At 37.6% G+C, this 24,448-nt stretch overlaps 2 protein-coding genes across 4 annotated transcripts; both read right to left on the bottom strand.

Moving 5' to 3' along the window:
* Positions 1-4,224: 4,224 nt before the first annotated feature.
* On the bottom strand, positions 4,225-5,981 carry LOC112191270 (late embryogenesis abundant protein ECP63). The gene is made up of 3 exons (XM_040516976.1): positions 5,712-5,981; positions 4,830-5,525; positions 4,225-4,725 (listed from the first exon to the last, which is right to left on the bottom strand). Exons 1-3 carry the CDS (start codon positions 5,979-5,981, stop codon positions 4,225-4,227), a joined length of 1,467 nt encoding a protein of 488 aa, XP_040372910.1.
* A 6,053-nt stretch (positions 5,982-12,034) lies between these two features.
* Positions 12,035-15,080, bottom strand: LOC112192684 (probable glycosyltransferase At5g03795). Of its 3 annotated transcripts, none has more exons than XM_024332533.2 (4): positions 14,350-15,080; positions 13,451-13,674; positions 12,921-13,269; positions 12,035-12,831 (listed from the first exon to the last, which is right to left on the bottom strand). In XM_024332533.2, the coding sequence occupies exons 1-4, from the start codon at positions 14,752-14,754 to the stop codon at positions 12,163-12,165; spliced, it is 1,647 nt and encodes a 548-aa protein (XP_024188301.1). In that variant the 5' UTR covers positions 14,755-15,080; the 3' UTR covers positions 12,035-12,162. The 3 variants fall into 3 exon arrangements, with proteins under 3 accessions (XP_024188301.1, XP_024188302.1, XP_024188303.1); XM_024332534.2 differs by having other exon boundaries at positions 13,451-13,708; positions 14,350-14,488; XM_024332535.2 differs by having other exon boundaries at positions 13,451-13,685; positions 14,350-14,465.
* Positions 15,081-24,448: the final 9,368 nt, after the last annotated feature.

The raw sequence follows: 24,448 nt of genomic DNA, 5'->3' as shown, positions 1-24,448 counted from the left end.
CGAGCTCCAGAATGTAGCAGACACTCTGCCTGATGCATTTTCTGATGTTGCTAAAGTGACGAGATCACATATACCTATTGCAAACGTGCCTGCAAGGATTGACGTCCCAAATACTGGACGTAACACCGCTCTTGAGGTAGTAGGAGATGGCACCACTGACCATGTTGGCGGTGATGTGGCGTCTATGGTCGCAGGTCCCGCGAGAAAGTGCGGTAGACCAATTGGTTTGAAGGATACTCTCCTTAGAAAGAGAGCGAATGAGTCACAAACAAATCATTTGATCATCGATACTCAAAATCCATCCCATGAGAATGTTCCAGATTATGGTTATGTCCAAGAGACATCTTTAGGGGACGCCTCAATGTCGGAACCTATCCTTGAGAACGTAGAGATCTCTGTAAATTACACTAGTGTACATGGGACGTGGGAAAGAAACTCCATCATTATTGATGATGTATTAGTGTATTCAGTAGCGCGTGAGATTATTGAGACCGATGACATCGAACCACGCTCCGTTAATGAATGCCAGCATAGAGCTAATTGGTCAAATGGAAAGATGGTGATCCAAGCAGAACTTAATTCTCTAGCGAAAAGAATCACCCAACACCAAGCCAGTTGGCCATGAATGGGTATTCGTTAGAATGAGTAATGAGAGAAACGAGACTGTAAGATACAAAACTCGCCTTGTGGTGCAAGGCTTCTTACAATGCCCTGGAATTGACTACGAGGAGACATATTCTCCCATAATGGACGTTATTACATTTTGCTACCTTGTCAGTTTGGTAGTTTCCAAAAAGCTGAACATGGTGTTTATGGATGTGGTTACTGCGTATCTATATGGGGATCTAGATACAAAGATAGACATGAAGGTCCCAGATGGACTTCACTTACCCAAGTCAAGTGGCAGTAAACCAGGGAGCGCATTTGCAATAAGGTCGAAATGCTCACTATATGAATTGAAGCAATCCGAACGGATATGGTATAACAGTCTAAGTGACTATTTGATTGGGAAGAGATATGTTAACAATGAACTATACCCATGTGTGTTCATAAAGAGTTAAGGAAAACCACTGAACACTTGAAATCTGACTTTGAGATGAAAGATCTTGGGAGAACACTGTTTTGCCTCAGTTTGGAACTTGAGCGCCGTGAAGATGGTATCTTGATTCATCAATCAACTTATACTGGCCAAAAGATGCTTAGGCGTTTCAATACTGATAAAGTTAAGCCTTCAAGCACCCTACTGGTCATCCGTAATCTTGATCCAAAGAAGGATCAATTCCGTCCAAAAGATAATGACGAAGATGTGCTAGAGGCAGAAGTGCCCTACCTAAGTGCAATAGGCGTATTATTGTACTTAGCTCAATGCACAAGACTGAACATCTCTTTCACCGTGAACTTGTTAACTAGATATAGTTCAGCTCAAACACGACGCCATTGAACTGGTGTTAAAGATATCTTTCCATACCTAAGTGGTACGATTGATATGGGCTTATTTTATCCCTATAGAAAGACGATGGATTCAGACCCATCATATGTTAAGAACGCTACCAACAGTGGTCTGCGTTCTCTCTCCCCATCCCAAAACAACATAAGTGTTTTGGAAGGTTTTGCTAATGCTGGGTACCTCTTTGACCCACACAAAAGTCGTTTCCAAACTGGTTATGTATTCACCATGGGTAAGACCGCAATATCTTGGAGATCTACTAAACAGACCTTAGTCGCTACTTCTTCGAATCATGCAGAGATTATTGTTCTTCACGAAACAGTTCGTGAATGTATATGGCTTAGATCCATAGTTACGCATGTTTGAAGCAATTGTGGTATGAAGTCTACCACAGATGAGCCTACCAACATTTGTGAAAATAATGCTGCTTGCATTAACAAATGAAGCAAGGCTACATCAAGGGCGACAATACCAAGCACATATCGCCCAAGTTCTTCTATAATCAGCAAGAACAGAAGCTCCTCAAGATCAGAGTGAACTAGGTTCGAACTTAGGACAGTGTGACAGACTTGTTTACTAAGTCACTGCCTAAATCCACGTTCGAGAAATATGTTGCAAGCATTGGTTTGCGGAAGTTATCTGAACTTCCATGATCGTAGTCATCAAGGGGAGACGCAGACATCAGGGGGAGATGTTTAAATGTTGGTCTCGAAACATGAAGGGTGTGTTATGCTCTTTTTCCCCTTTGATCGAGGTTATTTTTGTCCCACATGATTTTTGTTACTCAGCAAGGTTTTTAATGAGGCAACAAGAAGAGCACCGCGTTTGGGCAACACAAGAGGGAGTGTTCAAGTAAATCCAGAATACGTGTCTGACCCAAACTCTAGGTTACGTGCTCTAGTTGTAATAGCATTTGTATTAGAGATAATCTCAGAGAATCTTAGTAGATATCCAATAAATGTACGATTACGTTTCCATATACAACTCTATCTCTATGTTTGTAATCATCTATATAAAGAGACCCTTATTATCAATGAAAGCACAATAAATTTTCTCTCAAATATCGATTCCCTAAAACTCAATACAATTTATTCAAATCCTTCAAATAATTTTCAAAAAGACAATTGAGCATTTGACCAACTAATTAACTCCATGATTAAAACATAAGCACACATTTTTTTTTTTTGACTTTGTCAAGAGGAACCCAAAGGCATAAACACATTTGAAATCAACGATTACTTAAAAAGTTAGAAGGAAAATGTGGATGGAGGTTCAACATGACTTTAACAAGGCAGCCGTGTAAGTACATGGTACTTCAAATAATTAACTAGTGAAAAAAATAATCAAATTAATTTAATCTAATTTGGTTTAGATTTGTAGTGGTAGATCGATAAACACGTGCTACTAGTAGCTGAAGCATAATTAGATTTAATCTATTTGGTATTATTATGATATTCAATTTCTGCTCAACTCGGATATTGATCATGTTCGGTGTGGGAGCTGGGAGCTAACTTCCTTGCTTGTTTGCAAATAAACACAAGCTAAATTTGTAATTTTCAATGACACGAGTCACGAGTTCTCGACCATTTACATTTACTCTGTTTCATTCCTAACCAGCTTAGGGGAGATTGGAGAAAACATGTGTTTTTACGCCTAGGATATATATATATAGGAATTTTCTCAGGTGCGGACGTCCGTATTGAATTTTCGGTACGGATTTCCTGTTTTCGACCACTTTCCGGCAACATTTTTACATCTTAACCGTTCAGTTTTTAGGTCTTAGTGTATAGATCACCTCTGCAAAATTTCAGCCAATTTGGTGATCGTTAAGGCATCCAAAACTGCATTTTACATGAACGGACCGAATCTGTTGAACCGGAACCGTTCGTATTTATAATGGTAAATTGCAGTTTTGGATGTCTTAACGATCACCAAATTGGCTGAAATTTTGCAGAGATGATCTATACACTAGGACCTAAAAACTGAACGGTTAAGATGTAAAAATGTGACTGAAAAGTGGTCGAAAACATGAAATCCGTACCGTCCGCTCGGTACGGACGTCCGCACCTGAGACGGACTGTGTGTATATATATATATATATATATATATATAAGTACTATGGCAAAATAAGAAACAACAACAAATTCAAATTAAACAACTCTACCAATTCAAATACTACAGCAAGTTCTTTTGCAATAATGTACTCCACTATGACTATAATCAGAACTCAATTATCTCATTTTCTATCGCCAGTCCGATCAGTCCTTCTATGATTTTGTCACACACAAATATGAAATGCAAATGTAGCAAGTAGCAGAATACAATAGTAGATGTAATAACGTAAGCATCCCGCATACACAGTCTGAACTCTTAAAATAGTTCATCTTTCAAAGATAATGCATGGTCAAGTGTTTCAAGTTAATATATTAGTCACTATCAAATACACTAAATTAACCCAGTTCAGTGTTGCTGATCCATTTTATAATTACTTTTGTTTTAGCAACATCACAAGGATAATCAACTCATGGTTCTTAACCATCTACAATGTACTCTGCTTGTCAATTGGGAACCGAATATTAGATCAATGAATCTTACTGATTTTAGGTTTGCCAGCTTTCATGTTAGGTTAAACAGAAACGCTAGTCGCTTTTAACATTAACATAGACATAATACAAAGAGGGCCAAACAAATACACACATCCAAAACGACTAGCTAGCCATGCCAAAACCCAAAACAACATCGGAACAAAAGGTCCACACTACATACAGTGGACTCGATCACATCTTGCCACTGCGGTCCACACGCACATTTCCGGCTTCGTCTACCACGCGCCGCTCCATAACCACCTTGCCCTCATCTCCCATACTACCAGGATCGTTGAAAGTTTGACCAAACATCTGGTCAGACTTCTTAAGTGCCGCGGCCACAGCCCCCGGGCGCGTGTCCCTGATGCCAATCTCCACCTTCTCCACAGGTACCTCTACCATAGCAGGAGTCTTGGTCCTCCCCGTACTCCCCTCCTCACGTGCAGCACGTGACTCCTCCACCACATTGGTTGGATGAGTCAGCTTGCTCTTGATGGCATCACTCACACTCCCAAGTGAGCTAAAAATGTTGCTCTTTGCTGCAGTGCCCTTGGCTGCAGTACCCTTAGCTGCCTCAATCTCGCGGTCGTCATCACGGTCCATGTCTCCAGCTCTCGCTTCATAACCTTTCTCCCTTAGCCTCAGCTCCTCCATCTTTCTCCTAGCTTCCTCCTTGGTCTCACCCAACGTCTCCTGCAATGCAGTCAAGCTGTGTTAGATTTCGAAAAGGAAAACAACTATGCATGCAAGTTTTAAAGTACGTACATAATTAAGCGACTTTGATAACTCATTATCACCTTGGTTTTTTCAGTTGCCTCTTTGGTCTTCTGTTTGGTTGCCTCGGCAGTCTCTTCAGTCTTCTCCCTCGCCGCCTCAGCCACCTGTTTAGTGTTCTCTTTGACAGTCCCAGCCGTCTCTGCAGCCTTCTGTTTGGTTTCTTCTTTCTTACCAGTCAAGTAATTCATGAGCCCACCCAACTTGCTCACAGTAGTGTCCTTCCCTTCTTTTGCTTTCTCAGCTGTATACTCCGCTGTCTCTTTAGTCTTGTCTTTGGCTGCCTCCGCAGTCTCTTTTGCCTTTACTTTGGTTGCCTCCGCAGTCTCCTTTGCCTTTTCTGCGGTGTAATTCTTGTACTCCTCCGCCTTCCCCACCGTAGTGTCCTTGGCCCCCTTTGCCTTCTCGGCAGCATAGTTCGTGTACTCACCGGCCTTCCCCACTGTAGTGTCCTTGGCCTCCTCTGCCTTCTCGGCCCCATAATTGGTGTACCCTTTAGCCTTCCCTACTGTGGTATCCTTGGCTTCCTTGGCCTTCTGAGCAGTGTAATCCGTGTACTCCTTAGCCTTCCTCATCGCAGCATCCTTTGTCTCTTTCGCCTTCTCCGTAGCCTCACTTGCGGTCTCGGCAACATAGTCTTTCGTCTGCTTAGCCTTCTCCGCCGCGGCATCCTTGGCCTCCTTCGCCTTCTGCGAAGTGTAATCCGCATACTCACTCCCCTTCCCCTTGGCAGACTCCTTGGTCTCTTTGGCCTTCTCCGCAGCAGTGTCCTTCACCTCCTTCGTCTTCTCCCCAGCCTCCTTCGCCGGCCGAGCCGCGGCCTCCTTATACTCCTCCAGCTTCTTTCCAGCCGCATCAGTCGTTTCCTTCGCCTTAAGTGTGGTGTATTCCGAACGCTCTCTTGCTGCATCAGAAGTGTCATGGCTTTTGCCCACAACAGCGTCCTTTGCATGCTCCAATGTGCCGGTCACAGCCCTAAAAACAGACCCAATAACACCAGGCTTCGCTTCTTGTTGCACATGGGATGGCTCTCTTGGCTGGCCGTACATGTCCCTGTCCATCTTCACCCCAGCTGTTTCGTACTCTCTTTCTCTGTTCCCATCTTTCAGATCAAGCGCGGCTTTCCTCGCTTCTGCCTCAGCTCTCTCCTCCTTGAACTGCTTCGACGACGCCATTGAAATGTTGCAAATTATAGTTTAAACTATACTCGATTAAAAGCTTCTGTTTTGCTTTCTTTCTTATCTTCTGGTATGCTAGCAGCTGGAGCGAGTTGGCCTATATATGAATCGGTTGAGGTTTGTGACGGTGACACGTATTGTGCTGAGTGAACAGTTTATGTGCAACGTGGTGGTATGAGCTGAGAGATTGACACGTCGTCTTTGCATGCAAAGGAGCTGAAGGGCACACGGTGTGAGGAGGAACGTTGTGGTGAGAAGTCTCAGGGATGAGGTCGGTGGTTTGAGGGGTCTTTGCTCTTTTGGAGAAATTTTTCGGTGTTCCCGTCATTCCACCTGGCATATGTGACGGTAATTTCTATTGGTCCACGTCATTACTGCTTTTTCTCCGTTAAACTACTCCTCACCTCTGTTATCTCTTCTATGAGGAATATAAAAAAATATGAACACAACAGTAAACGTGGCTCTGGATTTGGAAGTTCATCCCTCCCTAACCATTTGCAATTATGCGAAGCACTTTGCAACCAAACTGCCAGTAATACTTGAACAACAAAGTGAAGACGACTTGGCAAATTGAAAGATTTAAATATCAAAGTGATGATTTGACCAGTGAGGACGTTCCTGGTTTTCTCCTTTTCATGGTCAAGTTGATTTGGGTGCTTGGTTGTTGTTCTCTTAGATTTGGGGTTTGATTATTCCACTGGAAGTCTAAATGATCAAAACCCAGTCTTCCAGGAAGACTTCTCCCTCCTTCTTTTGGATGTTCATATCAATTGTATTCCTTTTTGTTTGAATATCAGTTCTTCTCGACATAACAGTAGACATGTAGGAATACCATTTTCTTCTGTCACTCGATCTACAATGATGAAATTCTTGTATTGATCCATTTAGATATCATATATTTGTGGATATTGCCCTAGATTTAAGGTTTAGACTTTTTGGTGTTCATCGTTTTTTTTGTTCTTCATGAAAGAGATCTCAGAGCTGAAGAGGTAACAGAGGAGACAGGTGGTTTAACGGAGGGGAATGAGAGATGACGTGGACTAATTAGGATTGCCCGTCACATATGCCAGGTGGAATGACGGGAGCATAGAAAAATTTCTCACTCTTTTGCTGTGGTTGGATTCCACGTGTTCTGCCACATGGCAAATTGGGCTTGTTCTTGGCTATTGGCCAGTTCCCAATTCCCCAGGACAGATAACGTCCTAGGGCTAACTATGTGATCTAATTGGACTCCTTTTGGTCTAAGAATGAGGACGAATGGACGTTGAGAGCTTTGAATGTACTTAGAACACAAGTCCAACTCTAATGCGCCCAATCCAAACAAATGAACTCGATTAGGTAGCTAATAGTACTAGTCCCCAAACCTCCATGCATGAAATAAACCCAACGGAATCCGACTTTTCCACCTCTAATAACGGAAATTCAAAGACAAATTGAAAAATACGAACAGATGAATGAGATCATTGGCCTCCAATTCTAAAAGTTGGGAATCGTTTGGTGAAGTTTTGAATTAGAAAAGAGAAATATGTATGTAATTATTTCCTTTGCTAAAGTTATAAGCCACATCTTCAATATATTTTTATTTTATTTTTTATTTTTTTTGGAAAACCCAAATAATCAGCTTGTAGAAACCTGTGGAGCTCACTAGGAGGATTATCATACCAAGTAAACGTTGCATTTGAGATTCCCAGGTTTGCCATCTTGTCAGGTACAACATTACCTTCTCTAAAAATATGACTACATCGAAAATTCATTTGGTGTACTTTAGAGAGACAATTGTCCCAACGAACTCTTGAGTTCCACGGAGGAGAAAAGGACCTAGAAGAGAAGCAAGCTACCACACTAATATAATCACTTTCCAACCATAAATGGAACCACCCTCTAGCAAAGGCAATTTCGATAGCCAAGATATCAGCATAAAGTTCAGAATAGAAGGAAGAATTCCAGCCAAGTGACTGACAAAAATCCCTAAAAAATCTCCTGAGGCATCTCGAAACACACCCCCACAAGTTGCCGGGTCTGGATTTCCTTTCACTAAGCCATTAGTGTTTACTTTGACCCAAGGAAAAATTGGCCATTTCCAAAAAACATGGTGAATTTTGGGAGCCTTACCGCTTTTAGGAGCAACTCCAAGAGAAGACAAGAACACCCTAATAATGCTATGCACGCATACACGAGTTTTTCTTACTTTCACAATTCAAATTATGAGCCACATCTTAAAGAGTTTTTCTATTGAAACCTCCAAATTTACTCACTTGACCTCTATGCTCTTTACACCTCTTATCAAATTTTCAAATACTAAATCTACTCACTAAACCTCACTAAACTTCCTCAAATAACCTCACTCATATAATTTGCAAACAAATTATTATCTTTAAAAAAAAATTTAGTCATTTTAAGAAAATGCCATGAACTATTCTGTTTTTTTTTTTTTCTATTTTAGCTGTGCAAAAAAAAATGAAGAAAACATTTGTTTTTATTCTTAAAAAAAAATCATTTGTTTTTTAATTTTTTTCCTGTATTTTTTGTACCACATGATTATTTATTTATATTTTGCAAATATAATGGATTGACTTAGATTTAGATCATAAATCATATGAGGATTTATTTTTTTTTCCCTCATCAATATGCGTTTAACATATATATCATACATTTTTATGTCAAATAATTGTAATCATATTTTTAATTCTTATTAAATATATATGAATGCTTTAATGAGTATGTAGTGAAATTGGAAAATGAAAATAGATAAGGAAAATAATAAGAAATACAATCTAATATTATTGAATTGGAAAGTTTACATAAAATAAATATAATATTTTTTGGTATAATTATTGTCCTTAATAGTCATTTTATAGTAGGTTATATATGTCATTTAATAATTCATAATAGAGTGAGGTTAAGTGAGCAGATTTGGAGGTCCTAATAGAAACTCTCCATCTTAAATTCATCATAAGTTACAGACTTCCTAATAATGCTATGCGCGTTTTTTTTTACTTTCACAATTGAAAGTGTACTAGTCCTTTTTGGCTGTGTAGATGCATGTACTATCTTCATAAAACCCGTTAATAATAAAGTTATCTGTTTTAACAAGAAAAAAACCCTTAATAATAAAGTTATCTGTTTTAACAACAACAACAAGAAGAGGAAGAGCTAACGAATCCAAATTTTTCTTTAAAAGAATGCGTGGAGCATCACAATTGCTAAATTGTTTGATCTCTTCAACAGTGATGATGTATCTGCCTCTACGATCAAAGTTATTTGAGAAATTGGATTACAACAACGTCCTCAGGTACATTTCAAGTCTTTCAACTCGGAGAATGAGAGGGAAGATGATCAAAAGTTACGATATATAACAACAAAAAATATGAGGAATCTGGCTAGTACTTTCTTTTTAGGTGAAAAGGGAGCTAGAGTGCCTGAAGAAAGCTATCACACTGGAAAAACAAACTAGAAAGAATTAATATCCTAACGGGATCCGGCTCCTGTAAAGTGAGTAGCCCGTGAATTTACTTCAATTTCATAAAATCTGGGCTCTCTATTTAATCTAAGGGTCATGAAAATTGACACATCATTCTTTGATCAATTTTTGGCTTTTGGTCTAAACTCAAGTTAACTTCACGTTAACTGCCGTGAACTCTAGCAAAAAAGAAAACTCTACTTTGCGTCAGACACTCTGCTTTGCGTCAATCCCTGACTTGCTCTGCTCTGTTCGACTTGACAAACTCTTAGTACTTTTTTGCAACAGATATTAGAGATAGGTATGTAAGAAAAATCACGTGCTAAATGAGCAGATCATGTAATATGCCAGTAAAGCCATGTTATTTTACACACGCTATAAAATAGTATAATTCACAGCAATTCATCACATAATTCCTTCTTATTAGTTACCCCTCAATTTAGTGAATCAACAGGAACCTTAACCGCCTTCTCTAGCTCTATACCAAAGTGTGACACATCCTTACTTTGGCATAACCAATCAAGGAGTTCACATGTTCCATGACTACTCAAACAATGGATCCAACACATAATATATATGAATCCCGCATATTTTGCAAATAGACATGCTTCACTTGAAAATAAAAAGATATTTTCAAGGTTCAAAAAATCGCTAGGCGTGAGTCGGGCGGTTGCCAGGGGCCTAGCGCCTAGACGGTGCCTGGGCGGTTTTATTTATTTAATGTTTAATTTGTTTTTATAACATATAAAAAATATAAATAAGAGTACATGTAGACTTAAAAAATATACAACTACTTACTATAATTTTAAAATAAGAGTAATAAGAATATAACTCTTATAAGGGTACTTGAGGGCAAAACGCCAAAACCAAAACCAAAGTAGCTAGTGGCAGATCAACAAAACTACAAATGTGTCTAACCTCATCTCACTTAGTGTGATGTCATCAAAAAAAAAAAAAAATCTCACTTAGTGTGTGGATTCAACGGTGGAGATAAGACCTCACCGTTTCATCCAATGGCTTAAGCCCATGCCCTACTTTCTTTTACCTTTTCTCTCTCTAAACCCCCAGATCTGCAAAATCATCTCTCTCTCTCTCTCTCTCCGATCTCTCTGCAACTCCCAACTCTCTCAAATTTATTGAATCTTTAGTTTGAAGAAGAAGGCTTTTGTGGAAGGAGAAAGAGATGCAAGTCATGCAACCCAACGGGTCAGATTCCACGTTGTAGCAACAGAAGCAATTGACTCAGCCGCATCAGCAGTCCCAGCTGCCGTCGTCGCAGTTGTGTAGACGATGAGTTTTGGATTTTCGACTTTGTCAACCCGCCTAGCACCTAACCGGCCAACCGCCCAGGCGACTAGTCGCCGCCTAAGCCTAGCCGATTTGGCATTAATCGAGTTGGAGAGCTGCCGCTCAGTGCCGATTTTTAGAACACTGGATATTTTATTAGTAGCTAAAAGCATGTTTTTTTTTTTTACTATTTTTGTAGTAAATAAGAATATTTGAAATATATTACACAACACACTCACCTCGACAATACAATCGTCTCCCAGAATACCGATCGTAAATCAAATCCCCTAAAATGAACATTCTAGAAATAACCATTGGTTCCAATTCAAATCTCCATGTATAGAAAGAGGGCATTAAAACAAATCCGTAGTTTTTCACGAATTCTGAATCGGGGTTACGGATCAAAAGTTATGATCCGCTAAAGTTTTAAAGAAAGAGAAGCTAGAGAGAGAAACCGAGAAATGGGTACAAAAAGAAACAAGGCAATTGGTCACACCTATTTACAAGCTAAAATTGACACGTGTCAAATTGTGGGATCCCGAATTTTAAAGGTCGTCGAATATAATTTTTGAGGTTGAAAGTGGAAAGTACATGTCGTCACCGGTTCGATGCATTTTTTGGTAAATTTTCGAATCCCCAAACTATTTTCAAAGAATTTTTGAAATCTGCCCATGTCAAAAGTTAAGCCACCACCAAGAAACTTCTTCCACTTGTCAAGCACACATCAACAAACTACTACCACATGCCATGTGTCGATTGACTAACCCACATCGTCCTCCAACCAGCCACATGCCACTTGTCACGCACTCCACCAATCAGAGCATGCCATGTCAGAACTTCTATTTTCATTGAATTAAACTACACAAATTCTTTAAAAATAGCTCGGAAATCTGAAAAATTCACGGAAAAATGCTGCGAACTTGTGGCAACCACTATTTTCCACTTCCAACCTCAAAAGTAATATTTGACCAACTTCAAAATTTGGGATCACACAAACCCTCTTTGACACCATCTTAAATAGCAACAAGTGTGATCTGTGACCCACCATTGTACTGATATTGTCTCAACTTAACAACCCAGTAAATGTTGAATTTTAATCACAAAAAATCTAATTGACTGTATGCCACCCACTTAAATTATATTTTTATTTGTCACTTTTTTATATTTTTATTTGTCACTTTTCTAATGTAAGGTCTTTTCTCTCTAACATAATCCAATAATGTGAATTGGAATTCATAGCTAGCACAATCTAAAAAATGGTAGTAATAAATCTTTTACGGCTACTTTGAAAAAGAAAAAAAAGTTGCAAAATTGGAGCAATTTATTTCTTGCTAGGCTTATTACACACGGACACTTTCACGAGAGGAAATTGAAGAAAAGAATTACATCACCTAACATGCTAATAATCAAAAGAAAACAAAACAAAAGAACTTATTGATCATCATGTACTCTAACATTGAGTCTTCTTAGCCAAATAGAATGTAGGATCATATGGAAAACATCAAATCGTTTAGGAGGAGAATTGACCTCAAAATGTCTCCTGACTTGTATCACTCTCCTTTGCATTCTTAGATATTGTCTCGTAGATATGCTCGTCAATATGTTCTTCAAGTTAGGAATATCACTCACTGAAACCTCAATGGAGAAAGACTTCCAATTCAGAACATCACCGAAAGGTGGCACATAATGATCTGAAATTAGGACAGGAACACACCCTGTGTATATTGCCTCAACCACCCTCGGGCTTGCAACTTCGTACCCGCTTGGGCAAAGACAGAATTTACTCTTTCTCATCATGTCATAATAGTTGACACCCTTTGGAAGATACTGATGCACCTTCAATTCCTCATCTTTGTTTTCCCAATGCTCTAGCAATATAGGCCTAATAGGACCGTGAATTCCTCCAGCAAAGAAAGCTAATATCGAGCGCAGCCTTGGAGAAGGCCCGCCAAGGAAGCCGTGTGTGTCACCAGTTTGAAGATTGATTTCTGGAAAGGAGACATCCTTAGAGGGGTTAAACCCTTCGGAGGTATTTGCATTGCATAGACCACGGATTGAATTTTTGCGCAGATAAGGATCTGAATTTGAAGTCTCTGGCCCCTAAAATTTGAATATCAAGTGATTAATCAGAATATTATTTTTATGCTACATATGTAAATCATATTGAATACTGAACAGCAAGACCATACCCAATCATGGCAAGCAAGTGTAAAGTGATCAGCTGCAAGGCTTCTATTCCAATAGGGATATTTGGTGGAGATAATATTGACATAATCCCTTACTGTCTGTCTGATGGGACTGAAATCATGCGAGTCACGCACATATACGAACCGAACCAACATTGTCACACTGTAGGGAAGAAAATAAACATGCGCTTCCTCAGGATTTCGAGTCCGAAATTGGTTATTCACCTCAATCTCATGTATAAAATTTCCCTCCATAGAGTATATACTTTTGCAAGGGCCATTATGAAACAGTGGCGGTTCCCCTTCTTCATATACAAAGACTTTAAACCGTTTCTCCATTTCCAAGTAGCTCCTGCAAAATCGTAGAGGTATCCAACATTTTTCAAATGATTTGCATTTGAATTAACTAATTGACTATTTAATGTTTAATAATTATATGAAATACGTACTCAATTGACCTTATTTCATATTTAAATGGTTTGATCATATATGATAGTTATAATAATAATGCCTCAAACTGGATTGGTGGGTACCTGTGAAAGGCATTAGCATTCCAATACATTGGACCATTAGGAATGTAATCTGCATCATGTGTTTTATTTCCAAATCGAGCCTCTCTTATGGCCACTCGAGCTCTTCGAAGACGACCCTCTAGCCGCCCTAAACTAGTATACTCCTTTTGTCTTGTAGCAGGATTATTCATGATAGAAGCATGAGTTTCATTCATGGGGTCTTCGTCCTTTGTCCCATTAATAATCTATTAAGGAACTGATTAATGGTCAGATATACTTCTACAAATTAAAAGACATCACATTATTCTCAAATAGGAATCAAATTGCGTAAACAAAAGGCAAACGTTGAAAGACAAAGTTCAATAGCATGTGACCCCATTGATGTGTTTGGTACAATTTTCAATTACATATACTATGCCCGATAGCATTTAATAAGTTCAAAACTTTAACTAGATCAGCAGGGGCAATGCAACGCAGAGTGCCGTAAAGGTATTAGGCACTTAAATTGATAAATTACTTCTAAATCACACCAATTACCAATTGTACCAAAGGGAGATGCGAAAAGTCCCAAGCGGACATATAAACTTTCACAAAAAGCAACTTATACCAGACCTAAAAACATGTCAAATGCATCGAGATATATACAACAACATTTCTTTCACCCTGAAAATATGCCCAAAATTACAAAAACTCTGAAAGCATGGGACATACCTAAAATTAGGTGCTTTATGAATTCTGATTTAAATAAATATCTTAGTGCATAAAAACAGAAATTAATTAAAGACGTTACCCAAAAAGAGAGAGAGTTTTCTGGACTTCTGACTGTAAAACACCAAAAGAATCAAAGAGATTGGAAAAACAAGCAACGAATAACTCAAAACAAATGCATGAAGTAAATAACAAGACGAAAAAGGTCTCACCGGTTGTTGAAGTGGTGGTGGTGTCGCTTCTTCTATGGCGAGCGGCGGAGAAGCAGACCGATTCTGTACATAATCATCTGAGTGAACTTCCTCTATAGTACTACTGTGCATATCCATAACAACCACCGTCGACCTCAAGCCCAAAATGTTGTCGTGTGAAGCTCCGATCTCCGACGAGTTTGTGGTACTCGTATTCGAAGAAGGGCCGGTTAAGTAGTAGTTGGATATGAAAACCCAATTGGAGGAATTCGGACTCAACAGCGAAATCAACCCGAAAACCACAACCAATGGAACAATAAGCACCAAAATTGCTGAGTAAGACGAATAAGACCAACATGCATATGAACCAGTACTACCAGCACCACCGCCGCCGCCGCCCGGTTTCTTGTTACTATACGCCATCATAAAGTCTCTCTCGGCACCCAGCTAGCTCCTCCTCCTCAAGCTATAAAGGAGCTTAACTTGTTGCTGAATGACACTTCCTGCTATGAGAACAGCATCCGTTGCAGAAGCAACTTTGTTTTTTAGCTGAGCAAAAGTTGGGGGGGAGGGGAGAGAGGGAAGCAGTGCTTGTGGGTTTTGGGGAAGGACAACGTTTGGTAATAAATGGTTGCACCATCACGCCAAGCGTCGTCTTGCCTTAGCCTCTATTTCTGAGTTCCTCATGCAACTTTTCGAACTTCCGATTCTGCCCTCTTTGTGATTCTCACATCATGGTATTCGGATTCCTACCACCCACCGATTCTTGTAATTAAATTCCAAGCAAATTTATTCCAAACGTGGAGTCCTTTATTCCACCTTTGATCTGATCCTATTACATTTCGCCGCTTGGATTAATAATATAACCTACAACCAAAAAAAAAAAAAAAAGTACACCAAATGTAACCATCATTAATAAATGAACTCCCGAGAAATAATAAATGCTTATTGGATGTGCAAACACATGAAGTGAGGTTACCCAATAAAGAAAAGTTAGTCAATTAATAACTGGTATTTACCCATAATTACTCTACATTCAAGATCTCTGTAGGCTTGTAGTTTTGATATTGGTTTACAATAGTATTTGCTCACAGATTGAAGGGAAAAGTTCAGTACAGAATTATTCTTATGATGAAGTTAAAAAACAAAATCGACTCTAAATGAATGCGTCACTAGAGGCATTAACGTGGCCAGAACGCGTATAATAGGATGGTCACATCATTAGTTTCCACAAAGTCACGTATCCATAATATAAAGAACTCCAACAAATCAATTCTTGTAGCAATGAGAAAAATAAAATTGAATGATCATCAATTTGGAAAAGTCAAATAATATCGCCAATCCAAAAATAATGCTTCACAGAGCAATCAATCATAAATGATAAATGAGATAGGAAGACAAACTAAAATCACAAACTAGATAGATAAGGTGGATAAAAATATCCGATCAAGTGGGCTTTACTAAAATATCTAAAAATAGAAGACTTAATGAGATGAGAGAAATTATGTACATGTTTACAATCGTAAAATTTTGAGTTCTGATAAACTATTCTGTAGTTTTCCTCTCTTAAATGGACAGACTTATGTTACTTATAACGTACAACTTGATCATATAAATTTGAAACACTCTCCATTAAGAAGGGAACATTTATTTAGGGAACAAGAAATCTTTGTTAAACTGAATTACTATGTTAAATACACATAAATACCATAACTGAGAAAACTTATCTACAGCTTATTAAGAAAGCATAGGAATAACTTAAGAAAGTCAGAGATCCAAGTAATCTTGCATGCTTGTTAAGCAAACAAAGACAAAATTAAAGATTTAAAGAGAACAAAGCCAAGAGAACCAAGTCATTGCCCCCCTTTAATCTTTATCAACGTTTTCTCGCTTGCTTATAACGACGGTGACCTTTCACGTACTTTTGTTGCGTTGGAGTCGTCGTTTAGCCGGTCAAACGGTGCCACGTCGTTCGTCGTGCTGGTTCCCAAAGCTAAAGGCCAAAGTCGATCACCCCCGCATAAATTTCGAAGGCTTTAGTTGATTAATGAGAAAGAAGGCTCGACTTAATTGTCCTTTTGTTGCACAGACGCCCTAACAGACCCGTATTCGTTGTTGTCTAGTTGCCGACGGGATGGAGAACGGAGTGGAAGGGCAAATGCGTCTTTTGAGTGGTTGTCAGCTGTTAGGCCCTCCTGAATGCCACCTCTAATTTACTTCTGCAACGGGGTGACACAAGTCCACGGTTTTATTCCTTTATTATTATTATTTTTTCTTTTTTCTGTGTTTTTTTATTTTTGAATCATAAATTTAGTTTTGGTTTAAAGAACATTAATACGAAAAACTGGTTAAAATCATATGCCCTATATAATGGATGCCGGCATGTAAATTGTAAAATTTTAAGTAAAAGACAAGCGATTATTCAAGATTGAAGATATTAGCGAACACATAAAAACAAATTTATGAGAGTTTGAAAACTAAAAGTAAAAAGTGAAACTACATTTGTAAAGTAATTATAACATAACATGTATAGAAATACATAAACGTGCATGAATTGAATGATCAAAATAACTAAGACATACCTAATGATGTCACTTTATGCTGTTTATAACATGATTCAAGTTAACTTGATTCGGCAGATTGTGAATTAAAGCAATGACTTAGTTTTATATAAAACTTTTTTTTTTTGTTACAAGCGGGGCCTAAAAGGCCCAACCAAAACAAAAAAAAGACCTAAGTGTTAGAGCAGGAGCTCCTCATAGCTCTAGAAACTGCAGAGATGTCATCAAGATAAGCCTGAGCAGCATGAACATGCGGATTCTCAAAGATGATGACACCAAGCTCACGATTAATGCTTTCCTTAGCTAAAGAGTTAGCAGTCATATTCCATTCTCTGAAGATGTGGGACAGGTGGACATTCTCCATAGCATCCATCATATTTGAGCAGCCCTTGAGAAGAGAACCCAGGGGATGAAGGGAGAATTCAGATTTCTGCATAAGCTGCACCAAGATGGCAGAATCAGACTCCACGTACCTCCACATGAGAGATGTGAAGGCTCACAGCAAGTTTAAGACCGTAGAATAAACCCCAAGCTTCATCATCAAGAACTTCTCCAATTCCCAAATTGACTTGGAAACCAGTGATCTAGTTACCCATATGGTCCCTGATGACACCCCCAGCTCCAATTTTGCAGGTTAAAGAGGATCCAGTCCCATCAATGTTTAGTTTGTAAAAATTAGCCATAGGCTTCTTCCAAGCAAGAGGGATGTACATGTAGATAGTATCAACATTCAATTTGACATTGGCATTAGTCCATTCTGCAGCATAGTTCCAGATCACTTTATCAAGACAAGTAGGCATGATAAACCTTGGATAAAAAACAACCTTATTTCTCCATTTCCAGATAAACCAACAAATAAATATGAAAAGATTGCACCATTTAATATTCTTCTGAATCAGTGTCTGACAATGCAGTTGAGTAGCAATCCAACCATTCCAGGTTTAAGAAAAGCATTCCAAATAGCAAGAGATCTAGGACAGTCCTTGAACAAGTGGATGAGGGTTTCATTATCAGCCTTGCAAATAGGGCATAAGAAGGAGGAGGTAAAACCTCTTCTAGCCCTTTGAACATTATTTAACAGCTTCTTATGGACAATAGCCCACATGAAGGTTTTCAGCTTAGGAGGAACATTACTTTTCCAAACAGCAGCCCATTGAGAATTTTGGGAGTTGGAAAAATCAAAACTAGAATTATAGGCAGACTTGGACTGTGAATGCACCATTAGATGTGGCTCCCCAAATCAAAGAATCACAACCACAATTATCAAAAGCAGTAAGGATATTGATAATTTGATTGATGTACAATGTCACTTGGGACCATGGAAGAGAGAAGATCTAGGTCCCAGCCCTCATCAGTCCAAAAGCTATTGATGGTTGCATCGATGTTAATGTCAGCAGTAGGAAGAGCCACATATGAGGGATGAGGGAAGGAGCCAATGATATCAAGCCAAAACTTACATAAAACTTTGTCACCATAAACATTCACAACTGATTTATTCAAAAAAAAAAAAAAATCAAAACTGATGTATGAATCAAGATCCCATCCAAATTTGAATCCGAATTTAGGCACAAATTTTAATTTAATGATGCAGATCCAAAATTAAATTAACTAATTAGTTGTTAAATTTATAGAAGAAACTTTGTTTTAATCCGGAAATAATTGTAAAAATAAGTTTGGAGTCAAACTACACTCGGCCGGAAATAGCTAACAGAAATGACGTAGCAAACATTTGGTGTAGGCTAAAGTCCATGTTATTCGAAAATTCTTCAACATGTATCAAGAACTATGACATCATAGGTATGGAAGACAGAGATTCAAATGTCAGCAAAATTGCCCTTCTAGCTTTAGTCTCTGGGTTCTCATCCGCAGGCTTCGTTAGGCTTATCACCATTGCTGCATATAAATATATAATGCGAGACCAAGGATATTCGGTGCACTACACCCGACTACTCATCCTAGCTAGATTAAGAAAGAAGAAGAGGGATATGTTGGGTTTTTTTTTTTTTTGCCAGAAACTGGAGATGAAGAGAGACAAAAAGCCTCCTTAACCTTGGACTTTATTAAAGAAAAATAGAATTACAAAAAGAGGAGGTCCAAACCAAACCTCCTAAGCAAAAGCCAAAAGAACTTAACCAACGCCAATTATTGAAAACGAAACTTTCCTAATCCTAGGCCCTCGTTATTACAATGAGCATGAATATAAGGAGTTGAGTCCCACCAAATGAAACCAACAAAAGAAGAACCATAATTTACTAAAGCATCAACAACTTGATTATTACCTTCCTGAAAAATATGAGAAGATTGGAATTACATATGGTGCTAATTTATTCTCTTGCAAATAAATTCTCTAAGGTTTAATGACTTTCAAGATTTATGTAACTTATGGCTCTGCCAAGTTACTATATATACCGGGTGATTTTTTTTTTCCAGTAGTATATGGCCTTTGTTTTTCTGCATATTTCTTTTGATTCTTTGTATCTGCAGATGGGATCAATAGATGAAATATCAAACCGTGAATCTGAGGAAGAAATCATGTTTAGCAGCATTGGCAGACACCAGAAAAGTAAAGGCTTTTGATTTCAAGATGGTTCACTTGCATCCACTGAGAGATATGGTAAACCGGTAAATTTCATGGACAAGAGGATAGGCTTGAGAAACACTCTTTTAGTCCTATAATGACCAAATCAACATGTTGTTACATTATACTGGGAAAGGCATGTACAAATTACATTTCTATATCATCTTCATCATAGTTTGTCTAGTAATTAGGAGAAGAAAGTGGTTTACTGGTTTACTTGGGTCCATTTCTTTTGGAGTATGGAACTCTGGAATAGCATGTGGCTTCACATACGCTTGTGTTCCTCTGTTTTTTTTTTTATTTCATTAATCCTGTTTCGTAACAAATTGTGTTTAAATCTGATGGTACCTAATATATTTTGTTACTATGTTCATGTTTGTCAGAATTTATTTGCTCAATTAAATTGTTCCACATTTGTCGATCTATTACGATGTGTTCATTCCAGATGGAGAATATTGTTATGACAGCTGAAGGTTGCATCTTCCCTGGAATAATGAAGTATAAATTTCCAGATTAAACTCATAATGGTTCTGGTGATTCAGTTTCTGGGACGTCTTTCTTAAACAACTCGGGAAGCCTAATGAGCACAAGTATACTTACTTCATCAACTGAAATATCACTAGTATGTGGAATGGAATGCACTTGATAGTTGGTGCCAACTGTGTTCCTTGATCAAAGAATAAATCAAAGAATGAACATCGGGTTGTATACCTTTAATCAAAATTCTCAGTTGTAGGTTGGTCTATCTAGTAGCTAAATTGTGAATTTAACAGGCTAGAGGTTTTGCTATATATGGACCTGGTTGATAGTCAAACTAGCCATGAGCAACTACTATCAGAAAACTCTGCGCATACGCGTCAAGTGCTTCAATTTGAAAATTCTTTCTTGTCAGTTTCTCTACTCTGAAAATAATTAACATCCCCGGATATGGAAGAACATGTCAATCAATATGATAGCTAGCTTCCTCATCGGAGAACCAACAATAATACTATCAGGCTGAGTCTTTTAACTCTGTTCTTGAATTAATTGTCATGGCTTATAATCACTGTAGATCGAGTTGAATGATACCAAGTTACCAACTACCGAAAAACATGCAGCTCATGACCACTCTTAGAGGAATTCAAAAAGACTTCATAATGTTGAAAGTATCTGCAGAAGATCAAGTTAAGGATCAATTGTCTACAGTTGGTGTCTTCTGATGCTATGTGATTTTGGCACTTGAGAGTCTCCTACAGAGTTCAACACTACCAAGACTGTTCATGTTATGAGCGGGATTTAACATTGCATGTTCATCTACGTATCTCTGGAAGATATTTGATTTCAGAAAAAAAAAAAAAAATTAGCATGGCAACAATTTATTTCAATATGTTAAAGAGTATAGGGTCAAAGTCAACAATATCAAGTTAGTATAAATAGGGAGTTAAGCTTTACTGTATGTAAGCAAGTCATTTTTGTAAAGATTTACCTAGAGAAAAACCATTATCAGTTTCCTCTGTTCTCTCTCATTGTTCTTCATCTTCTCCATCTGCAATTTAGGCTTTGTTCTTAGCTTTTCTTCAGATTTTTACAGAGTTTCTATATTCACCATGAATTTTAACACAATATACTACACTTCTTGTAGCTGTGCTAGATAGAAGAAAGATCAATATATATTATTAGGACCATATCAGTTTGTAGATGGTGAGCCTATTGAAAGGAGACCATTTAGAGCCGGAATGATTATGTGTTGATAAAGTGATATAAACTGTTCCAACATAGCCAATCGATTTCTAGCTTGATACCCTGAATGTAGTCTACAGATTTGTAGAAATCTCAAGTTTCCTATATGTAGTCTACTTTGTTTCAAATGGGAAGGCATGCATTTGAGTCATAATTAGAAGTCGCATGATGTCTTAGCCTCATGTGTTAGCTACAATTCTATGTAGAAGTTATGGATGATCAAAATAGCTGGAAAATGACTTCATTGTAGAAGTTATGGATGAACGTACACAAGACCTCATAGAGAAATCAACTAAGATATATGAATTTCTTACGGTGTTGGATCGAGTCATTCCAGCTCTATCGATCGAGAAGACAAGAAAACCTCTGTAGTTAGGCATGTACGTGTATCTCATCCTACTCAACCTCATGCAACGCGAAGGCATTACGACAATAGTGATTATTGGTGAACGTGCAATATGTGTTGCCACTAAACAGACGGGTGCACCAAACTTGCTAATGAAACTCAAGCTAATCATGAACAATAACACTAGCATTCAAGACTAACCATATTGCACACCCTAAGCAAAATCACCACTACAATGATCTTGAATTGCAAATTAATTAAGGTTTATGGTGAAAGCGTGTGTACTCCATTGGTTGTATATTGTACTTAAATTCATTGTGACGAAATGAGTCAAGTTTCCAATTAGCCATAGCTTATATAGATTAACTTTAGTATTACCACCTTGATCCAATAAAATCAACACCATAGAAGGGTGACTTGGAACCCTATTATATAAATCTATATATGACAAGATAAAATTGTTTTACTATAAGATCAAGAAATACATATAAAGGAAAAACTACACCCTCACCAACCTCAATCAAAATGTAATAACTTATTCTACACCTAATCATAAACCAAACAACTAGTCATCTTCAAGCTGGAAGCTGCAATTAATTTAGACTCTGAGCCTATTAAATGTAAGATTTTTGTTCTTCATTAGCCTTGATTCAGACTCTTAGATGTGTATACCGATATACATTAATGAGCATTGCAAGTTATGAGCTACATCTACATATATGATATAAATTTGGAATAAAGTCTAGGAGTATAAATTCTCTTTAAATGTTAATCTCAGGCAAGGGAGAATCAACTATTCTTGCTCTGCGCATGAAGACCATGTCAAACTTGCATATGTTCCAGTTGGTGGCATGATTGAAAGCTGTAGACAGATGAGAGACTGCATCTCTGGATTATAAATTCAATGTGAAAGTCAGCGCGCCTAAAAATAGACAATTTGCTATTGTTGAGTGCCGTCACTTGAAACATGTCATAAAAATCATGCTATACTAACAATGATATTATGACATGGGAGAATTTCTTGAAGAAAATGTATTTAGACCCGTAAATGGACCGGATTTTGATCCGGACCCGCTCCAGATCAGTGGCTATTGGATGAGTTTGGATCGAAAATTTTGATCCGTTGATCCGTTAATGATCCGAATCCGTTAACCCGTTTATTTAATGGATCAAATACGGATTTAGGTCGATCCGATCCGTTAATGATCAGGCTCGTTTTTTGTAATAATAAAATATTTTTTTATTAATATAATATATTTTTTTAAATATAAAATATAAAATATGAAGAATTTCTAATACAAATTTTTTGTAGAAATCTAAGGGACAGTCCATCATCCAAGATTCCAAGAAGCATTAAGAATTTTGATAATGTAATTCTACTTTTGGTGATACTTTTCATGTTGTTTTAATATTTTATTAATATCTTATGAGGTATCATGATATAAATTTAATATCACTATTTAAAATTTTAAAATATTTGAAATTATAAACGGGTGGATTAGCGGATCGGGTATCCGTTAATCTGGCGGATACGGATTTGGATCGAGCTATCAATGATCCGTCGGGTTAACGGAGCGGGTTTGGATCAAATTTTTTTTTAAGTAAACGGGTTTGGATTTAGGTCGATCCGATCCAAATCCGGTCAATTTACAGGTCTAAATGTATTTGCCATATGCCACTTGTGTCAAACCATATCAAGGTCGATCGACCACTATTTATTCAAAAATGCCCCCGTATCACATAGTAATCACCAAAATATAAGACAACTGACAACTTTTACAAGTATACAGATCTATAAATTATGATCAAGAGTCAGTTCACTAATTCTATTATGCTCAAACTCTTCCAATTTGTCCTTCCTAAATCACTTTGGAACCAAACAACCTTAATTAGAAATGAATGAGCTTATTACGTACAAATGTATATATAAAAGTATACTGCAACTAATCTTACACTATCTATGCAGATCATTTATAGCATACGTCAAGTAGTAGTTAATTACATAAGCATTTTACAAGCAAGTTATATGTTCATTCAAAGAACTGCTTGCTACAAACAATATTAGCAAAACCACAACGTAGTAACCAGAAGACTCGATGGCTAGGTGGACGCTTGTGTCATCACTGATGAGGTTTAAATTCCCTACTGTGAAATCAAGTACATGCATGAAAGGGGAAATACACATAATTGCAATGCTCACTCACAAAGTCCTACACTAGGTGGCAACTCAATACCTTGCGCTGCTTCATCTACAATCAAAACCCTTTCAACTTCTCAAGTTTTCATCCTTTAGTTTTGAGAAGGCTCCATGGCTACATTTATAGTTTTGAGAAGAGAAAATTTTACAAATTGTACCCCAAATAAAGTCCATTCATATATCATTTTGCTACATCAAATTTCAAAATTATCATATTGGTACCTCAAACATTTAAACCCGACACAATTTTAATACATTCCGTTTATAACGGCGTCAATTCTATGGGTATTTTCATCTTTTCATTTACTTTTTTTTTTTTCAATTCTTACCCACCTAATCACAAATGGTGGTTCTATTCAGACCTCCCAATTTTCCATTTGGACCTCCTTCATTTGTTGCACAATTTTAAAACTAATTTTACCCCTCTACAAATATATAAAAAATAATAAATAAAAAAAACCTGCATCTACATCGTGGGAGCTGCAGCTCCCCTCTTACATCTTGCAGTTCTCTCTCCAATTCTATTCATATCCACAAAATTTAGAAAATTAAAATTTAAACTTTGAAATAACTACTCCATCTTATTTATTTGAAATCACCATCTAATCAAAGATTAAGAAGAGGAAGAGACACGTTTTGATCAAAACTGGAAAACAGAAAAAGAAAAACATGTATCATATGATCTAAGTAGTAGACATCTCTCTTTCTCTCCAACTCTC

This window comes from Rosa chinensis, chromosome 3, assembly GCF_002994745.2.
Source record: "Rosa chinensis cultivar Old Blush chromosome 3, RchiOBHm-V2, whole genome shotgun sequence".
Classification (NCBI taxonomy): Eukaryota; Viridiplantae; Streptophyta; class Magnoliopsida; order Rosales; family Rosaceae; genus Rosa; species Rosa chinensis.
This window is presented reverse-complemented; position numbering and strand designations above follow the sequence as displayed.

Bases quoted from the DNA above. Each gene is read 5' to 3' on its own strand.
- LOC112192684 (XM_024332533.2), bottom strand. From the start codon at position 14,754: ATGATGGCGTATAGTAACAAGAAACCGGGCGGCGGCGGCGGTGGTGCT. The intron at 13,675-14,349 runs GTGAGACCTTTT...GTTCCTTAATAG, and splicing joins CACCACCACTTCAACAACCG to ATTATTAATGGGACAAAGGA. The intron at 13,270-13,450 runs GTACCCACCAAT...ACGATTTTGCAG, and splicing joins AATGCTAATGCCTTTCACAG to GAGCTACTTGGAAATGGAGA.
- LOC112191270 (XM_040516976.1), bottom strand. From the start codon at position 5,981: ATGGCGTCGTCGAAGCAGTTCAAGGAGGAGAGAGCTGAGGCAGAAGCG. The intron at 5,526-5,711 runs GCAAGAGAGCGT...GCCAAGGGGAAG, and splicing joins GCCATGACACTTCTGATGCA to GGGAGTGAGTATGCGGATTA. The intron at 4,726-4,829 runs GTGATAATGAGT...ACTGCATTGCAG, and splicing joins AGGCAACTGAAAAAACCAAG to GAGACGTTGGGTGAGACCAA.